At 41.6% G+C, this 19,815-nt stretch overlaps 1 protein-coding gene across 1 annotated transcript in view; it reads left to right on the top strand.

Annotated features, from left to right (window-relative positions):
• Positions 1 to 19,815, top strand: part of cluha (clustered mitochondria (cluA/CLU1) homolog a) — a 22,151-nt gene extending 2,336 nt beyond the window's left edge. The window contains 31 exon segments of the mRNA XM_079676601.1: positions 2,969 to 3,162; positions 3,333 to 3,504; positions 3,836 to 3,979; positions 5,954 to 6,081; positions 8,443 to 8,597; positions 9,418 to 9,543; positions 10,051 to 10,198; positions 10,290 to 10,382; positions 10,523 to 10,957; positions 11,138 to 11,397; positions 11,478 to 11,866; positions 12,664 to 12,765; positions 13,571 to 13,671; positions 13,772 to 13,924; positions 14,011 to 14,073; positions 14,437 to 14,681; positions 14,778 to 14,862; positions 14,960 to 15,113; positions 15,548 to 15,687; positions 15,776 to 16,003; positions 16,005 to 16,079; positions 16,535 to 16,630; positions 16,632 to 16,657; positions 16,747 to 16,765; positions 16,767 to 16,799; positions 16,801 to 16,842; positions 16,937 to 17,071; positions 17,174 to 17,206; positions 17,208 to 17,231; positions 17,234 to 17,250; positions 17,773 to 19,815. Of these exon segments, the coding sequence (XP_079532727.1) occupies positions 2,969 to 3,162; positions 3,333 to 3,504; positions 3,836 to 3,979; positions 5,954 to 6,081; positions 8,443 to 8,597; positions 9,418 to 9,543; positions 10,051 to 10,198; positions 10,290 to 10,382; positions 10,523 to 10,957; positions 11,138 to 11,397; positions 11,478 to 11,866; positions 12,664 to 12,765; positions 13,571 to 13,671; positions 13,772 to 13,924; positions 14,011 to 14,073; positions 14,437 to 14,681; positions 14,778 to 14,862; positions 14,960 to 15,113; positions 15,548 to 15,687; positions 15,776 to 16,003; positions 16,005 to 16,079; positions 16,535 to 16,630; positions 16,632 to 16,657; positions 16,747 to 16,765; positions 16,767 to 16,799; positions 16,801 to 16,842; positions 16,937 to 17,071; positions 17,174 to 17,206; positions 17,208 to 17,231; positions 17,234 to 17,250; positions 17,773 to 17,899 (4,142 nt within the window). The 3' untranslated portion in view covers positions 17,900 to 19,815.

The following is a 19,815-nucleotide window of genomic DNA, read 5'->3' as shown; positions in this document are numbered from 1 at the left end:
GTTGACCCATTATTCCTTAAAGCAATTATTCATGCAAAAATGGCAGAAATTCCTCTAAGCTCTAAAATATGAGTATTACTGCATTTCTTTTTTTCATATTTTGCATTGAATATCTGTGTTTGTCAATGACACAGCACAACATTTAAAGACTCACAATGGACCTTTGAGAAAAATGGGACGACCATGTTTTGACATTTCCTCGACCAAGGAATCAAGATAATAATAATAATAATAAACATATTAATTAATAATTTAAATAATTGTTTGTAGCAGCCCTTATAGCAACAGTACCTACCATTTTTATCTTATTTGAATGAGGGAATATCTTCAAGCAACCCCATGTCACAGGGTGCATGCATGGATGTGTTGAGTATCACTCATTGCTTGAAACTGAAGAATTGAGTGACTCATTTAGAGAGTAAATTTCAAACAGATATTTTTATTCAGCCTTTGCAGCTTTGAATTCCTTTGCAGAAACATGACTCAGGATCTGTCCGTCCACCGGGAGGTTGGCAGCTTGTGATGCCACTAACATGATTACAGACAGACCTTGTGAGTTGTGTTGCTGCTGCTTTCAGGGTTGTCTGGCTGGTTAATGTTGCCATGGCAGCAGCCAGGGTCCCCATGTCAAAGGTAGCAGAGTGGATAAATAGCTCGCTAGATTTATCATTTTGTTTTTCTCCATAGAAGAGAGTACCAAAGAAAAGCTCTAAGTGTTACATGCTCTGAAAGGAGATCATGTGAGTAATTGCTTTGAGGTGGCAGTTTGATTTCTGGGAAAGAACAAATGGTTCAGTTACAGTGTAAACCTTGCTGTAGTGTTTATTTTGTTTTTCATGTTATCTGTCTTTGTCTTGTTTCATTGATTCTTTACATTTCCCTTCACCTTGTAACCTGGAGTCTAATCACAATTGTGTGATTGTATAATGGATGACAAACATCTTATTATCTTGTCGCTCAACGTACCTGCCATTATTATTTTTAGGCATATGTAGATGCACTGTCGATGTATATTTAATAATAAAACTTTAATGAAAATGATTAAAACAAACACGTTATTAGATATCAGTTATATCCCCTATCAAAACTGATACCCAGAAATGTCAGATTAAACTGCTGTCTCACTGTAACCATATATAATTTCAACAGGAAATGCATTGAGGAAAAATCTTGCATTTCTACTTCCTTGCATTTGAAATAAAGGAGACATGAGATTAGTCCTGTTTACTTTAAAACATCTCCAGGCCATTCCCTCCCTTCCTTCATACTGAAAGTTTCTTTCATTAATGTGGAGCAAAAGGGTTTTAGTTTTGCAACAAATGGACTGCTGGATTGCTTCATCAATCACAGTCGGATATCTGGCACTTTGTACTCTTCCCTTTCTGATATAGTGAATGTTAGTAACTTGCAGAGAAGCACTAAGAACCCCACTGCACATGACCTGCTCAGCACCAAATGCCTTGCATGGTGCTTGCAGGTTTAACGAGAAGAATTACTGAGGGAATCCGCTAACATTGTTTCAACCTCTCAGATGTAAACAGTTAAGATCTGATAAGAACTTAAACGTTGGTGTGCTGTTAGTGAAAACAACGACAGCTGCACTGAAACTCTTAGCAGCAAGCCCACATTCTCGCGTTGTTAGTAACACGATGAACTTGCGTATTGGCTCTGAAGCTGTGTTTGTTATTCAGAGCGTGGCCGGTCTCCCCTCTCTCCTGTGCTGCCTCCCCCGCTCCTCCACCATTTCAGTGTGTTTTATTCCCACCCAGGGTCGTGGTCCAGTTATGAGGCTCCACCCCTCCCTCTGGCCCTTCTCTCCAGCAACCCTGACACTGTTTACCCTTGAAGCTGAGCAAGGACACTCGGGCTGCCAGCAGCTGTGTCCCAGTGAGACAGCCACATGCTCGCCTTGTAACACAGAGCCTCTCACCCACAACTGTACTTACTCTGAAAAAGTTGAATTTACAGTGAAATCATCAAATAGCTTAGTTTTACAAATCATGTTGGGTTTTTAAAGATAATGAGTAACTGTCATTTAGAAAGTGTAATGCCACAGTGGTGTAACGACAGCAGCTAATGGTTTGTTGCTGACTAAATTTGCAAGTCATGCAACGACCAGTAATTCCCTCTTTTGAATGCTGAAACCTTTGGTATTCAATCCCTCAAGGCTCCCTGGCTAAACTCCCCTCAGTGTCGCAACAGTTTTGGTTTCAGAAGGTTGGTGTTTCCTTTGGGATCTGCTCAAAAATAACACCTGGTTACTTATTGACAAAGGTTTTTGATACAATCATTAGTGATTTTGGTGTTTCTATTGAGAACTCTTCAGAGCAGTTACTCTTGAACAGATGATAATTGATCGAAGTCGAGTCATAGAGTTTAGATCATATCTTGCTCCTTCTGCAGTTTGTGTTAAATCCTTTTGTAGGAACACGAGCAAGCCGTGCCTGAGCTCTGTCGTTCACCCATTCATAAATATTTTATAAGGTTTACGGTCGGGTTATCCAGACTCTGGACTCTGCCTGGCAGCATCGCCAGGTTGCTTGCTCTGTGGTGTTACTTGTTAATCAGATTACAAGCTAATGACTTCTGAAGATTTGTAGAAAACTGAGTTGTTTTTCCAAAACCCTTCTTATTGTGATTGACGGGTGTTGTTACTGTTGATGCACAAAAAATCGACCATAAATATTAAGCCAAATTACAGTTGACAGTGCAGCATCTACACCCTTTGATACTACACTGCATGATAAGACAGTGTGCTGACTAGAGAGCCGAAACATGTCGTCGCCGGTGTGAATACTTTTTCAAAGTTAAAGAGGAAGGCAACATGATTGAATAATGCTTTTTGATATTCTATGCTAGAAAAAAATTAATTAACATGTGCTTTAAACTGCATCGTTGGTCAGAGTTGTCGAATTCAACTCGAACAACTAAAGTTTAAATACAATACTTTGTGTCTTATCCAATGCAGGGCACACTGCAGATACAGCCATAATGAATGGTGATGTGGCTCATGATCATGCAGAGGAGGCAGAATCAAAGCAGGATGCAAACAGCGAGGCGGATGGAGGAGATGATTCAAACGAACAGGAAGTGATAGTGATCCAGGACACGGGCTTCACTGTTAAGATCCAGGCGCCTGGAACAGAGCCATTTGACCTGCAGGTAAGGATTACCTCCTCTCAAGCAGCCAGTCAACACGCCAGATGTTCAGTGATATTGTCACTCATTTTTTTCTTTTTTAATTCCTCTGATCCAAAGCAGGTTGTATATCTCAAGCTGCATGTATTCCTGAAGCTATACTGATCTTCCTCTCCCTCCCCTACTGCCATCAGGTGTCTCCTCAGGAAATGGTACAGGAGATCCATCAGGTGTTAATGGACCGGGAGGACACCTGCCATCGCACCTGCTTCTCCCTTCAGCTCGACGGAAACGTGCTGGACAACTTCGCTGAGCTCAAGTCCATCGAGGGTCTGCAGGAGGGCTCGCTGCTCAAAGTGGTGGAAGGTCAGAGACCTTTATTTGTACTTGGGTTTGTGATGTTATTGTGATTGAAACGTTTATTAACAGCTTGTATATTGGGTACAGTACAGTACAGCTCAAAACATACAATTGTTATGTTATTGTGGCGCCAAGAAGCAAAATAAAAGATTGCTTCATAGCTTGAAAAGGTTGAGCTTTAATCACAGTTATTGTCCAAGTAAGTTATATTAATATGCAGCTGCTGGCAAAAGGCTAAACAAATTGAATTATAATGAAAGTGTCCATTAGTTTCTTGTCAAACCCCTCGCTGTGTCACTGCCTGACTCTTAGTTTCTTGTGTCTCTATGTCCTCCAGAACCCTACACAGTGCGCGAGGCCCGCATCCATGTGCGCCACATCAGAGACCTGCTGAAGAGTCTGGACCCGTCAGACTCCTACAACGGAGTGGACTGCAACTCTCTCTCCTTCCTCAGCGTCTTCACCGATGGAGACCTCGGAGGTATGACACCGTGTGGGACATTAAGGGGGGATGACGGCCATGTTTATCGGCCATGTTTATCATCCTGGAGCGGGATTTCTTAACTAGTTAAGCCCCATGCCCCCGGTACCGGTATCTTTCAAGAAACAGCATCTGAGGGCTTCTTAACATTTAACAAACTCAGCTATCAGACAATATTTATTGTTTTTAATGAAACAAAACACAACTCTAACGCCGAGCCTCTGAATTAGCCCTGTGCAAGAAAATGCTAACGCACTTAGCACAGAACTCACGGTATAAATACTTTATTACTTTTCAGATGTGCACAAACAAGATATCAGATTTAAAGCTGAGATTCCACAGATTCTAGCGGTATAAGTATCACTGTGCGACCAAAACTCGCGACAGCTCAGGCAAACCCAGACAACACACAGTGTAGCTTTACTGAGCAAAAACTGCAAATATGTCTTACCTTTGCTGTTATCTGATCAAAAGTTGTGTTCAATGGCATTAAAACGATACAAATGCTGCTGAAGGTTAATCCAATGTGTCTGTGTAACTTTGAAATGATTACATACGAATCTGTTCAATATTTAATATTAATATTCCATAATGTCATATATTTATGTATATATTTATTTGTACATATAATATCTTGTCAAATTCAACATGTATATTTTCTATTGTCTTGTTTATTTCTAGTTTTGTTTTATTGTAAAATGTCTTTTATGCTGCTGCAACACACAAAAATTCCCAAATTGGGATCAATAAAGTACCATCTTATCTTACTGATAATCCATCATTCTATTTTTGTCAAAAACTGAGATTTGTCGTTGTTTTCATATAGAGTGTGTGAGGAATACAACCCAGCTTCCGGTTTTTGGCGTACTGGCATGCATTCACCAATGGGTAATGTTTAGATGGATTTTAGGAACTTCCCCCTCAATTCTATTGGCTCTAACGTTTCAAAAGAGGTGTCAATAATCAAAATCGACCAATAGGTTCCAGAGATATGGCCAATCCACCCAAATGACCCCAGAAGTGTTTTTTTTTTTGCTAAATCTCTCTAAAAAGGTCAAATGTCACTTGTTTTGCATCAATCTTGATACAGGGTACTCATTATATGTTATAGTTTGGATTCCTAAAGCTTTTAGTCTACTATCCTGTCATTCAAGGGTGGTTTTCACTATTGTAATGTTTTTCTTTTGGACGGATATTATAATTTACATTTTTTTACTATGTTCAATCTGAATTGACTTTAAAATAAAAAAAAATTATATTGATTCTGACTTTTTTCTACATCCAACTCACAGGTTTATTAATTTACCCCTTTTAGAAGTGAAGTTATAGTCATTTGTTCTGGGAATGTCATTTTCGAGCCTGAGACCTGAAAAACAAGCTTGGGGCTTAACTGGTTAAGGGGAAGTTCGGATTGTTTACAGTGTGGTTCTATGAGGTAATAATCATACAGTGCATGGCAGTCAGCTTGCCCCTGGTCTGGAGAAACATAATAAAGTACCAGCACAGAATTAAGGCTGTTTTTGACAGTCAGTAGCAAAACGTGTTTTAGACACTTAAAAGAAAGTCCCATCCTAATAAAATATAAAAACATTTCACAATATTTTCATTGTGTTGCAACAGATCACTAAGCCCTCATCTATGCTCACTGTAATGGTTTAAAGGCTCTCTTTAATGCTTTACAGAGAGCCTATCATCACTTCAGTCCCCAATAAGAAAGGGCTGTCTAATAGCGGTGAACATTTTCTATAATGGCTTACACTGAAACCAATATCGATTATTTTGGGTGGGCCTTTGTTTTATGTGGCTAAAATAAGCCACTCTCTTTCGACCGTCATTTCCTGACTATAGATGAGGACCTCATACAACCCCACTTAAAACAATCCTAATCCTCTCTTTTAATGTACAGTGTCATGACTGTTGCAACATGTAGGCGGACTGAAGATGTTAACATGGCCTGATTTTATTTGTCTACAGATAGTGGTAAGCGAAAGAAAAAGGGCAACGAGCTGGAGCAGATTGACTGCACCCCCCCAGAGCACATCCTGCCCGGCAGCAAAGATCGCCCCCTGCTGCCCCTCCAGCCCCAGAACAAAGACTTGAAGGTGAGAAGCAGTGAGCTCTGCCCTACTTTTGGTCCTACTATAACAAGTTTTGGCTTATTTGAAGCCGATGCAGGAGCACTTACGGCCCGTCCACACACAGGCATGAAAAATCTTGATGCTGGGCGTGTCTGAAGCTTGGCGATTTCACGCGCCCAAGGCGACCAACAATCAATCAGGAATCTCCCGCCCGCCCCCGGCATACAAAGCCTATCCATTCAATGTTAAAACGAAGTAAACTGGATATAAACTCCCCAAACAGGTGAAAACCTTCCAGTTTCACCAACTGTCTCTGCCACCTCCCTCCATGCCTGGTTCCTCCGGTTTAGGTCCCGGAAGGTGAACAGAGAGCAGTCGTAAAGGACCGGGACATTTCCTACAGCGATGATTAATTTATCCTCCATTTTATGACATATGGAAAAGACGGCAGCGGTATCTGCATACAGTACACGCGGTTTGATTGGCTCGCGCTTGCACTGGCGGGATTTGCATGAACGGGATTTGATTGGCTGATGCCAGCTTCACAAGCATTGGGAGCCTCAAAAGTTGAACATTGCTCAACTTTTGATGCTCACGATGCTTGCAAAGCCATGCTCCGCTCCCCACAATGCAGTTCGGCGAAGATTAAAAATCTTCTACGTCACCCCATTCAAGTGAATGGGCGAAGCTTTGAAAGATTTTTTTCATGCCTGTGTGTGGACGGGCCGTTACAATGGATTGGTTTCTGAAAAGCTAATGTGCTCGCATGCATCGTAAAACACTTCCTGTGCCAGATACCTTCATATAGGCAGGAAATAACACATCTGCATTCTGACAACCTCATGTCAATGTCAACACAGACTTCTATCCTGCCACACACTCATTGACTACAGTGTAGTCAATGCCTTTCATCCTTAAACTTAACACATAAGTTTATAAGGATTAAATAACTGTAGGATTTCATTTAATAAACGTTCACACCAGAGTTCCCGATAGAATATTTTTTTGCCGGTCAACATGTCCGTTAAAGTTTAAATCTTCCTGACACAATTTGAAAAGTGCCGGTCAAAGGTCTTCTTTGTTATTTATTGAGCTTTAAAACAAATTGATATGATTCGATATTAAACAAACTAATTATAGTAGATTAACTACATTATTCAAAAGTGTACAGTAACTTACTATAACACAGGAATAATAAACGGAGCGCTCTCTCCTGACAGCCCGTCAGTATCATGCAGCTTTCGGATCCAGTAATGAGTGACCCGACAGTAAAACTAAACATATCTATAACTAGTTTAGGTAGTTTGAGAGGTAATTAAAATAGCTACGTGTGATATTCTAACTTGAAGTGTGTGTTTTGTTCCGCTCACCGCTGCATGTGATCATGCAGAGCTGCGTGTCGACTCGTCAGCAGCAGCTGATCTCTCTCTCCCGTCAGATTAGACTTCACTCGCGTTTATGTCCATATCGATCAGATCTAGCTAGTTCTAGCTAATGATATGACTACCTGCTTATTAAAAGACACCTAAACAATAAGTGTCGCTATGCAACCGGGTGAGGCCGCAAAGTATAGCGCAGCATTATGCATTTGTTTACATGCCCACCGGAACCTCGAGGCATTACCAACAGATCAACGCACAATCAACCCATACAGGACATCTCTTTTTCCACATTAGATGTTAGACATTAGGATTGACTCTTCTTGTCTGTCACATACTCTTTCGTCTGTCACATAAGTGGCGCAAGTTGCGCAACTGATGCGGTATTGCGCTAAGGGGAAATATATTTTGACCGGACGCTTTGACCAGAGAGATTTAGATTTGCCGGTCTTCAGCATATTTTACCGGTCGTAGTCCGGTAATTACCGGCTAACGGGGACTCTGGTTCACACCAATGTGCATTAGGGTGGTCCTTAGTGCCATGTACATTTTCAAATTCATTTATTTTAAGCTCCAACCACCGTAATTTGTTATGATAGTCAAGAAAACTCTCCTTGTGAATTTTATTCAAATTCCAACAGCATTTACCCCTCCCTCATCCCCTGGGCTGCCACACTGAGGTTGATGAGGGAGGGGTAAATGTTGTCAGATTGAGGAAAAAATTCACCTGCAGAGTTTTCTTGACTAACGGAATGAATTCTGGGGGCTGGAGCTTAGACTTTCCGACTTTCAATTTTAAGGACCACCCTAATGTGCATAATGTGTGTGTGGCTGTGATGTCACAGTCTGTGCCACTGTATGCAAGATGTTAAACTTTCATGTTGCACGTGTGTAGATTTGACTGCGACCAAAATACAATTTATAGGAAAATGTTTACGCAGTTTACGAAAGTGTTTTAAGTAGAGTTAGAGACTCATTTTCAATGTATTTTCTTTTGCTTCCAAAGCCGATGCAGTGCCTGAAGGTCCTGACCATGAGCGGCTGGAACCCTCCCCCTGGAAACAGGAAGATGCATGGTGACCTGATGTACCTGTACATGGTGACGGTGGAGGAGCGTCACATCAGCATCACTGCCTCGACACGCGGCTTCTACCTCAACCAGTCAGTCAACATGCATATCTTATGTTTTTCCTGCACTGGAGTCTCAAGTTTTTAAGCTGTATAATCTCTGTACACATAGCTAATACACGAAGCGTTTGGCATTAACAGTTTCAGGATGCCCATTTTGGATGCCAGCAAGAATTTAAAACCTGCATTATGGTTTTTGGGCATAGCCATTTCAAGTTCCTCTCATGCAGGGCTGAGCAATATTTTATTCTGCTGATTTTATGATTCTCGTTCAATGGAATCACATTGTCCATTGAGAAAATTAACAGAGACATCGTGTTACACAATGACTTTGTCTAAATAATAATAACAAGCACATACTAACCCAAATTTGTCCAAATCTAATGTGAAATATTTTATATTTCAAGATCTCAATATGGTAGTGTATATAGTAATCTTCATTAAATATTTCTCTAGCTTCACTTGAACATTTAATATTTCATATTTATTCAGCAGTGAAGTTCCCTATTTAAATTAGCAAATACTCCTTCCATGTGTTCATTCCTTTATAACATCCAGAAAACATGCTATATTGTGATATTTATCATTCTCATAGTAAAAGTAACCTATATAGGACTAGGTGTGTTTTGCCATAATGCCCAGCCTCCCTCCAAGGTTTTGTAGTTTCTAGTTTGGCATATTTTTGTCAAAAACTGTCAGAGCTAAATTCATACAGGAAAACTACTTCGAGTTCATGCTTGCTTGATTGTTAAATGGTTCTCTTATGTTAGTAGATTTACTTGTTGCAAACAAAACATAATAGCAAACCATGACAATTTGAATAATAATGGTAATGTGTCTGTGTGTCTTCCAGATCTACTACATATACCTTTAACCCTAAGCCAGCCAATCACAGCTTCCTGAGCCATTCTCTGGTGGAGCTACTGAGCCAGATCAGCCCTACCTTCAAGAAGAACTTCACTGCCCTGCAAAAGAAAAGGTAAAAACATTTACTGCCAGTGGATAACGTGACTTTATGCTAAATGACTTCATTGTGTTTGAACAATTTAGAGAACAATGTCATTTCTCACCCCCTATTGATGAAAACATGTCTAATAGACGACAAATTGCTGCAGAGGCCTGGTTTTATGTCTGACATACACACTTTTGCTGCATGTCTAACCCGCTCTCTCTCCTTTCATTTTCCTGTCTCTTTAAGTCTTGTTGTTTTTCTTTTTAAAGTGCTTCTATTCTAATCTTCATTTGACTTTTTTTAACAATGCAATAACAAAACAGTTTACAGTCAAGTCCTGGCATGAAGGTCACAGTCCTAAAGAATAATAAGAACACTCAAATAGTGCATTTATTACAAAAAAGATGTTCAGGAGGCTGTCGTTTTGTCATTCATTTGGCTACAATTGTGATGATGCAGGAACTGCCTACAGCAAGAGCAAAAGACCCCACACAGGATGCCTTTTGAAATGATTGTGCTGCGTTTTTGCTGCAGGGTCCAGAGGCATCCGTTTGAGAGGATAGCAACGCCCTTCCAGGTGTACAGCTGGACAGCTCCACAGGTAGACCACGCCATGGACTGTGTTCGAGCTGAAGACGCCTACACCTCCCGCCTGGGTTACGAGGAGCACATACCTGGACAGGTGGGATCATCTGAACCAAGCACCACATCAGGCAGAAAAAAGATGTCTAGTCATTCCAGTATAAAAACATGTTTGTGCTGATTGTCTTCAGACCAGAGATTGGAACGAGGAGCTGCAGACCACCAGAGAGCTGCCCAGGAAGAACCTGCCTGAACGCCTTCTGAGGGAGAGGGCCATTTTCAAGGTACAAAATTAACACAAGATCAACCAGATGATACTGGAGCAGAGAACTGCTGTCACTCTGTTAATGCTCAAAGTAATGTGGACATGTATAACAGATTCTTCTCACTTACCAATTACTCCTTTTTCTTTTTTCACCTGCAGGTCCACAGTGACTTTGCAGCAGCTGCCACACGAGGAGCCATGGCAGTCATTGATGGCAACGTCATGGCCATCAACCCAGGGGAGGAAACGCGCATGCAGATGTTCATCTGGAACAACATCTTCTTCAGCCTGGGCTTCGATGTACGGGACCACTACCTTGAGCTGGGTGGAGATGCTGCCGCCCACGCTGCACCCACCAATGACTTGAATGGAGTCCGGGCGTACGGGGCGGTGGATGTGGAGGGTCTGTACACTCTGGGGACGGTGGTGGTGGACTACAGAGGCTACCGTGTCACCGCTCAGTCCATCATCCCGGGTATCCTGGAGCGAGAGCAGGAGCAGAGCGTCATCTACGGCTCCATCGACTTCGGAAAGACGGTCGTGTCTCACAGCAAATACCTGGAGCTGCTGGAGAAAACCAGCCGGCCACTCAAGGTCAGTTAAATGACGAGCTTGCATATTTTGTGCAAGTAGATAGGCATACTAGTTTGATGACACATACAAAGATGTAGAATATCGTCAGCTTTATTCTTTAAAGACTGTTTTTCTGATTGTATTTAGATCCTCTGTCTCTCCAACAAGTTAATATTAGCTTTTACTGGGTGTACTTGTTAGGTCCAGAGGCACAACGTGCTGAATGAGAAGGACGAGGCAGTGGAGCTCTGCTCTTCGGTCGAATGTAAGGGCATTACCGGAAATGATGGCCGACATTACATCCTGGACCTTCTCCGTACCTTCCCTCCTGACCTCAACTTCCTGCCTGTGGATGGAGAGGAGCTGTCTCCAGAGAGTCAGCGCCAAGGCTTCCCTCGCCCACACCGCCACCGCTTGGCTTGTCTACGCCAAGAGCTCATTGAGGCCTTCGTTGAGCACAGGTAAGAGTCTGCGCTGTCGGGCGTCCTAGCATCATCAGGAGAGTTTATACATGCGTTTACTATCTTTTCATCCTTCGCAGATATCTTCTCTTCATGAAGATGGCCGCATTACAGCTCATGCAACAGAAAGCAAACAAGGACGCTAAAGCTAATGTACCCGCCATCACAGAAACGTCTGAAACAGCCACAGAAAACAAAGCAGAGACGACCCAGACCCCAGCGTCAGAGTCTACCAGTGCAACAGAGGCCTCCACAGACAGCCCAAGCCAGACAGAGAACAACACCTCTGCTGCTTCACAGGCAGCGACTGAAGGGGAAGACAAATCCTCAAAGCCCATCGCAAACAGGCCTCAGAACGGGGAATGCAAGAGCCCACTGGAGGGTAAGGAGCTTGAGGAAATTATTCCTGGATTGGCTCAGGCCAAAGAGCTGGCGCAGACCTTAGTTGCTGAAGATGGATCGTGTATTGGTACGTCCGAAAACCCCCCAAAAAGCAAGGCCAGGACAACGCAGGGAGAGCTACTCTGGTGGATGATTGCATAGAAAAAGTGATATTCAAGCATCTGTATTGATGCAGATGATTTTAGAATATGTGTGTCTATATAGCTAGAGCAGTCGAGCATTGAAATATCAAGCACTGGGTTATAGTGGCTTATTTCCACCAGGCTAGCTGTCCCTGTCAGTCCTCAGCCTGCAGGGGGAGAGTGTTGACCCCAATCAGCCCCTCTCTAATTGTCCCGCCCTGTGATGCCTTTGCGGTGGGATTTGACCCAATAAAATGAATAACTGTTGTTCATTAATCAAAATGTATATTGGAATGCAAACATAATCTAATGTGTGTGTGCTGCTAATCGATTGATACTAAATCACTGTGTATGCATGTTAGTTCCTAGAGTAACATACACTGCTCTGTATGAATGGGTGAACGACATGTAGTATGTTAAGCGCTTTGAGGGGTCTTAAAGACTGGATAAAGCGCTATATAAGTACAGTCCATTTATAGTAATCTGCCTGACCTAATTTTTCGATTTATATGTTGAGTGCTTGTTTATTGATAACTTTTCAAGGTTGGTGGGCACGATGTCTACAGTAGGCTTATTAAATCACTATTCAATGCTAAAAATCGCCTGAATTACAACATTTCCACTGTATGTTCGGGGGTTCAGAAGCTCAGTTTTCTTTATTTACAATGACTAAACTGTGTGTGTCGTCGTCACTTTTAAAAATGTTGCATCTTTCGATGTATGTGATCCTAATCAAAAATAGATCCCAAAAGCCGCGAGGTCGTCCTGAATGCCTGCAAGGCAGTCGGCTCGATCAGCAACACATCCTTTGACATTCGCTTCAACCCCGACATCTTCTCCCCAGGTGAGCACAAAGGATAAATAACCATATGTTAATCAACCAGTGCGAGACAAATTAAACAAGTATTTTGAGCTGATAACTGGTCATCTAATTTGATTTAGAGATGATGAGGTTTTAAAGTTCACCTATTATGCAAAATCCACTTTTTCATGAATTTTCTACATAAACATGTGTCCCCTCTGTGTAAAGAGATTCTGAAAGTTTCAGGAACAAAGATTGGCTGACTTTTTGTCCTGATCCATTTCTATAAAAACCTGTCAGAAAATGAGCTGATCAGATTTTGGCCACTTTATGATGTCATAACGATTTTCTGGCTTGTGTAACCTTTAGCCAATATCCAACCAAGGTAAGCCCCCCCCCCCCCTCCTAGAGCACTGTTGTGTTCTTTTTAATTAACTATCTCACAGAGGGGCGTGGGGAGTGGCTCCTTATTTTCATCTAAAGTAAAATACTAAGAATCAGCACTTTTGAAACAGAGGGGTTTATGTCATGCTTCAATAGGTGTTTGGTAATTGGAGCCAAACACTTCAGATACATGTTTTGTATATATCTGAGACCTATAATATATTGATAAAAAACAGTATATTAGGGGGCCTTTTTAATACATTATGAAACGACGTGTATAACCTTAGAAAGATAACTATTTAATGTCCCTGAAATGTCAGATATGTCGATGTCTAAATTCCTTGTTGCTCGTGTTACATTTTTGATGAGAGAGAGAGTAAATGACTCTTTACTGGACAATAGAAGAAGAGTTGGGAGGGATGAATAGCAGCCCTTAATGTGTGTGCATGTGTTGTTGAACCAGGAGTACGTTTCCCAGAAGACGCTGCAGATGATATCCAGAAGCAGAAGCAGCTTCTCAAAGACGCTGCAGCCTTCCTGGTTTCCTGTCAGATCCCATCACTGGTCAGTGACACGCACTGCCCTCAGATACAACTCCATAAAGGGCTTTCATTTCTCTTGTTGTTTATCTGAGTTTAAATCCATTTGTGTGTTTTATAACCAGGTTAAAGACTGTTTGGACCACAGCGCTCTGCCCATGGATGGAGCCACACTGACCGAGGCCTTGCACCAGAGAGGCATCAACGTCCGCTATCTGGGCAACGTCCTGGAGTTTGTGGACAAGACCCCGGCCAAAGCCCAGCTGGAGCACTTCTATGTGAGTCTATATCTAACCAGCACCGTCCTTTACTTTTACTTTGGTGGTTTTTCCTTCTAATATTTGTATTTTTGTATATACTTTAGAGAATAGGAATCACTGAGATGATCACCAGATGTGCAAAACACTTCTTCAAGACATACCTCCAGGTTGGTAACATTTCACGTTATTATTAATCTGTAAAAGAATAATGTGTTTAGATTTAACATATTTTCTTTTCTTCTTCTTCTTTTTTTTTTTTATACAAATCATTACATTGTGTATTTATTAGCATCCTATACTTGTGTACGTGTTTATTCAAACATTTCTTGACCTCAGTTTGATACATTTTTACCTAAGATTCACAAAATATTTGGATTTGTTCCTTGTTTACTTAATTTGTTGTGATTCTTAACAAGTTGTACAATGCTATATAATTGAGATATTAGGTTGACACATTGTGCACCAAAAAAAGAAAGGACAAAACAAAATGATAAATAAGAGAGAAATTAACATATTCTTCCTCCTCTCAGGGTGTGGAGTTGTCTGCCCTCTCTGCCGCTGTAAGCCATTTCCTAAACTGCTTCCTGAGCTCCTTCCCTGATGCTGTCGCCCACCTGCCTCCCGACGAGCTGGTCTCACGCCGCAAAAACCGCAAACGTCGCAACAGGGTCCCAGGCGGAGGAGACAACACGGCGTGGGCCAGCCTGACGCCCAGCGAGATGTGGAAGAACATCGCCTCCGAGGCCAGCAGCTACTATCACTTCACCATCGAGTGGTGAGGGCCCCTTCTGATGTGAAAACTCTCTTTTTAAGAAGTGTTTCTATTTGTATGTGTTTATTTCTAACAAGTTAATTGTTTTATGTTGTGCAGTGAAAGTGTGGACCTGGTCGTGGAGAAATACGGCCTCCAGAAAAGCACTCTGCTCAGAGAGATTTCCTTAAAAACTGGGATCCAGGTAACGGTCTTTTTTTTTTTTTTTTTTTTATGTCAGCCTAGGCGGCACTACCAAATGGCCTTCATTAAATGTCTTCCTCTTCTCAATTTCCTTCTAGATTCTCCTAAAGGAGTATAACTTTGACAGCCGCCACAAGCCTGCCCTCACAGAGGAGGACATCCTGAATATTTTCCCTGTTGTGAAGCATGTGAACCCCAAAGCCTCAGATGCCTTCCACTTCTTCCAGAGCGGCCAGGCCAAAGTGCAGCAAGGTAACCCGCGAGAAAAAGCCTTGTGTCAAAGCGTCTTATTTCAAGAGATGTAATATCAAAGAGGCTTATATCAAGACACGTCTTCTCTTGAAAGATTGAATCATGCATAAAAATGTATTTCCCAATTTTGCTAATTTTTAATTCTGACATGGTGATTTATTTCATTGCCATAGTCTTATTGTATTTCCTTTTCTGTATACTTTTTTTACATTTTTTAAGTCTTTTTAGTATAATAGTTTTACAATATCTATTTTCTATGTTTTGTCAAACTTTACAACGAAAAATGATCTTACTGTGTTTATTTTTGCGACAATATGCACTAAAGCAAATTCCTTGAGTAAACCTACTTGGTATAGATTCTGACCAAATTTAAAATCTATACTTTCTGTCTTTACGACTAAATGTATCTTACTCCCCTTTCTTTGCACGTCCAGGTTTTCTGAAGGAGGGATGTGAGCTGATCAACGAGGCTCTGAATCTTTTCAACAATGTGTACGGAGCCATGCATGTGGAGATCTGTGCCTGCCTGCGCCTGCTGGCACGCCTTAACTATATCATGGGAGACCACGCTGAGGTAGGCAGAAATATAATAACTCTAACTTTGTGTTTTAAAAAAGAATGTTATGTCACCAAATGACCTTTTCTTTTATATTCACCCACAGGCTCTCAGTAACCAGCAGAAGGCTGTTCTGATGAGTGAGAGAGTCCTGGGCATCGAGCACCCCAACACCGTTCAAGAATATGTAAGTTATTACACCAGATGTAAGAGTCTTTGGTTCATGCTAAAGAGGATTCCTTCTCCGTTAACCTATATGTGTGTTTCCTGTTTGTTCCCAGATGCACACTTGGCTCTATACTGCTTTGCCAACGGCCAGCTGTCGACGGCCCTAAAAGCTGCTGTACCGCGCCCGTTACCTCATGTTGGTGGTCTCCGGGGAAGACCACCCCGAGATGGCACTGCTAGACGTGAGTGCAGTCTTTACTGTTTATTTGAATGGGGGAAAAAAACTGCTTCTGTAGTAATGCATTGATACAGAATAAGTTAATAATTCCCATCGTCACACTCAAAAGACTAGAGCTGGTTCTCAGTGAACAAATGCTAATTGTTAAAGAGACCAGATCTAACCAGAAGTGTTATTTACAAATCTTATGTATACATTTAGTATTGAGCCTAAAGCAGTAGCCTTTAGGTGTCCACCGGTCTAGACATCGTGGTAAAGCTTCAAACAACCATCAGAAAAGGCATATTTAAAAAAACAGATTTCAGGATTTATGAATCCTTACTGGATGGCTTCAAATTATAATTCTCCGATGGCAAAATTGTGTGTAATAAAAAAAAAAGAAGTAAAACCAGCCCTTAAAAAAAGATAAAAGGAACAATTAAAATGACTGCTTTCCTTGGTCTTTGTGCTCTTCCACAGAGTAACATTGGTCTGGTGCTGCACGGTGTAATGGAGTATGATTTATCGCTGAGATTCCTGGAGAACGCCTTGACTATCAACACAAAGTACCATGGAGCCCGGGTCCCTCAAAGTGGCCCTCAGGTGAGGAAAGAATGAATCGTCTGTATGCATAAAGTAGTTTATACTGACATTATTATTTATCTGGCCCTTGTTTTATATTCTTTTTCCAGCCATCATTTGGTTGCGAGGGGTTTACGAGAGCAAAGCTGAGTTCCGCTCTGCACTTGCAGCACGAGAAGGAGGGTTACACCATCTACAAGAACCAGGTGCGCCCTGCGTAACTACACACCGTCTGGCGCACATTTCTTTTGTCAGCCTTGATAAATTAATTTCGTCTTGTTGTTTTTCCTCTCCTCCCAGATGGGCGAGGCACATGAGAAGACCAAGGAGAGCTCTGAGTACCTGAAGTATCTCACCCAGCAGGCAGTATCTCTGCAGAGAACCATGAACGAGATCTACAAGAACGGCTCCAACGCCAGCATCACGCCACTCAAGGTAAATCATTTGACCGACTCAGGACGTGTTTCTGTGCTTCTATCTGTTTCATCGCCACCATTTAGCAGTGATGACATGTTTTTATTTCCTCGTTTTTTGCAGTTCACTGCTCCCAGCATGGCCAGTGTCTTGGAACGAGCTCAACATTATCAACGGAATCATCTCTTCATACCGCTCAGGTACACAATGCCCTGAACACCTGCAGCGCCTTTTTTATTCCCAACAGAAATCTGACATTAAACACTAAGTTATGAATTTCCAGGAGTATGATATTGGATTATTATGTGATTAAGTTATCCCTGACAGTTCAGCCAGTAATGATTTAATGTTTGTCAAATTAAGTCAGAGGTTATGTCTGTAAATTACTAACTTAGACACTGTATCTAGTTTGTAAAGTGGTCTAAAAAAGGAAAAACATTTAAATATCTAGATTGGAGATGCTGAAAATAGAATTTCTGCTGAATTGCATAAAAAACCTTACTGAAAATGCAATTACATTTTCTGCCTGCTAAGCGATTAGTCATTGTAGACGTGAACTCGACATTAGCTTTTTAATATATTCGAGGCATTGGTGGAAATAACATATCGGAGTATGGTTATAAAGTAAAAGACCAAACCATTCAAATGGGTTAATCTATACCAGAAATGCCTCGACAGGCAGTCGGATATTGACTTTTTTCTTTTTTGGTATTGCATTTCAGCCAAAAGGATCTGGAGAACCTGAAGGCAGAGGTGCAGAGGCGGCAGCAGCTGCAGGAGCTGGGGAGGCTCGAAGAGGCCACTGAGGACAGGCCACTGGAACTGGACGACAAAATTCCCATTGATTAGTGTACAACGCCCTCAACACAGCTACTTTCTGCTATGGGGGGGAGGGGAGAGGCCGTGACCAAACAGCCATGTCACTGAGCCTGTGGACCCAGAAACCGAGCGGTCTAAATCAGCATTGAAATAAACAGGGAGGGAAGGGTCAGATGAGACCAGAGAACAAACTGTATGAACTGTAGGAAAGAGGAATACAGAGCGGGGATTTTCCTACAAGGTAGGAAGGGAAGGAGGAGAAAGTACAAACCTAAAGTCAATGTAACATGCAATCTGAAAAATCCCCAGTCCAAGAACCTGGTGATGTGAAGTCACGTTTAAGGGTTGGCTGCTTTAGAAATATGACCTCATACAAAAGAGTGGTTGCAGGCAGGGGTGGGTGACCAAGGATGACCATGGCATTGTAAACCTGAGCCTTATCCACTGCACCGTATTCCCCCAGTAATGCTTCTTCTCAGCTCAAAATTCCCACAGCACTGTTAGCCCAGGACCATATATTTTGCCCCTCCGCCATTCCCAAAAGAGCCTCATAGACCCCCGGTTATGTAGCCACCCCCCACAACGGTGCTCTAAATGATAAAGCCTCTTCCCTGTCCTAAAACTCAGGGGTACTTTTGTGCACTAAGACCAGAATACAGTCACTAAATTTGAGATTTTTCAAGTAGGGCTTCAGAATGTAAATTCCCTTCTTCATGGCTTCTTTGAACCACTTTACAGCAGACACCCGTCCCGCCTGCACATCACCGATGGTTACCACATTTAATCTTTCTGTCATTTATACTTTCAACATCCCAGGTGGGTGCCTGCTGTGTGCTCTGGTTCATGTTCCTTCAAGCAAGCAAACCAATACAGTGGGATTGATCATGGGTTTGATTTAATTTGCTGGAATTCTTTTTTTTCCCTCTTATTTTAGTATATAATGGGTTTTGTAAAAGTGCACAGGAGAAATGCAATGGTATTTTAGGCCTGTTATCATGAATAATTAATTTAAGCCATGTCTGTTTTATAGAAAATGTATAGAAGTGGAGAAAAACATGTATAAATCTCTATCGGTTGTTTAGACAGGTACTTGATTGTTTATGGAAAACACAGATTTGAAAAGGTCCACCTTTTAAGCAGTACATTTCTCTATCTATATACTAGCTGTGTTCAATCTTCTATTTTTACACATTGAAAGAATATGTGCATGTATGTTTGTATGTGTGACAGTGTGTGTGTCTTTGTGTAGTCCAACATAACATCTACCGGCCAGGGCCGCTGCTGCTTTTGCTGCTGCATAGTTTGAATAGAGGCTAAGCAAACATTGGCTTTCCAAATGTTTTATTTTTCTACTCATAGTAAACCTGTTGGATGGCTGATGCCTCTTTTCTTAAAACATTCATGGCCACTAATGTTGTAAATCTGTTTATGTATGAATTGGTAGAAACTATTACTCATCATCACTAGACAGGTGTTCAGCATTGGTAGTAATGGCTGATTTATTGTTGCTGGGTGTTTTTGTTCTTTTTGTTTTCCATTATTGGGTCATCTTCTCATGTGTATCTGAGATAAAAACCAGCCAGGAGTGTCTGTTCATTGAGCAGCATTTAGAGCACTTTCTCTTGCAGTTTGGATATGTGATCATGTCCACCGCACATCAATGGGCAAAGAAGGGCTGCCTCAATGTGCTGTACCAAAAAAAGACTGATAAAGGTTTGTTTGCGCTTGTATACATGCAATGTTTCCCTCCCATGGCAATTTGTTACTTAATTGTTGCTGTGTCTAAATGTATGTGATTAAAGCAATAGAGAGTTGGTGCTGGAGCTGATTGTTTTTCGAAAATGCAGTTTGAACTTGGCTCAAGACATGCAAGATGGACTCCTTTCTGTACAGGCTGAATTACCTGAAACTAAGAGTGGTATTAAAAACAAAAGGTGATCTCTATA

Source organism: Notothenia rossii (genome assembly GCF_949606895.1).
Source record: "Notothenia rossii genome assembly, chromosome: 4".
Lineage (NCBI taxonomy): Eukaryota > Metazoa > Chordata > Actinopteri > Perciformes > Nototheniidae > Notothenia > Notothenia rossii.
Note: the sequence above shows the minus strand (reverse complement) of the source record. Positions and strands in the feature narration are given on the sequence as shown.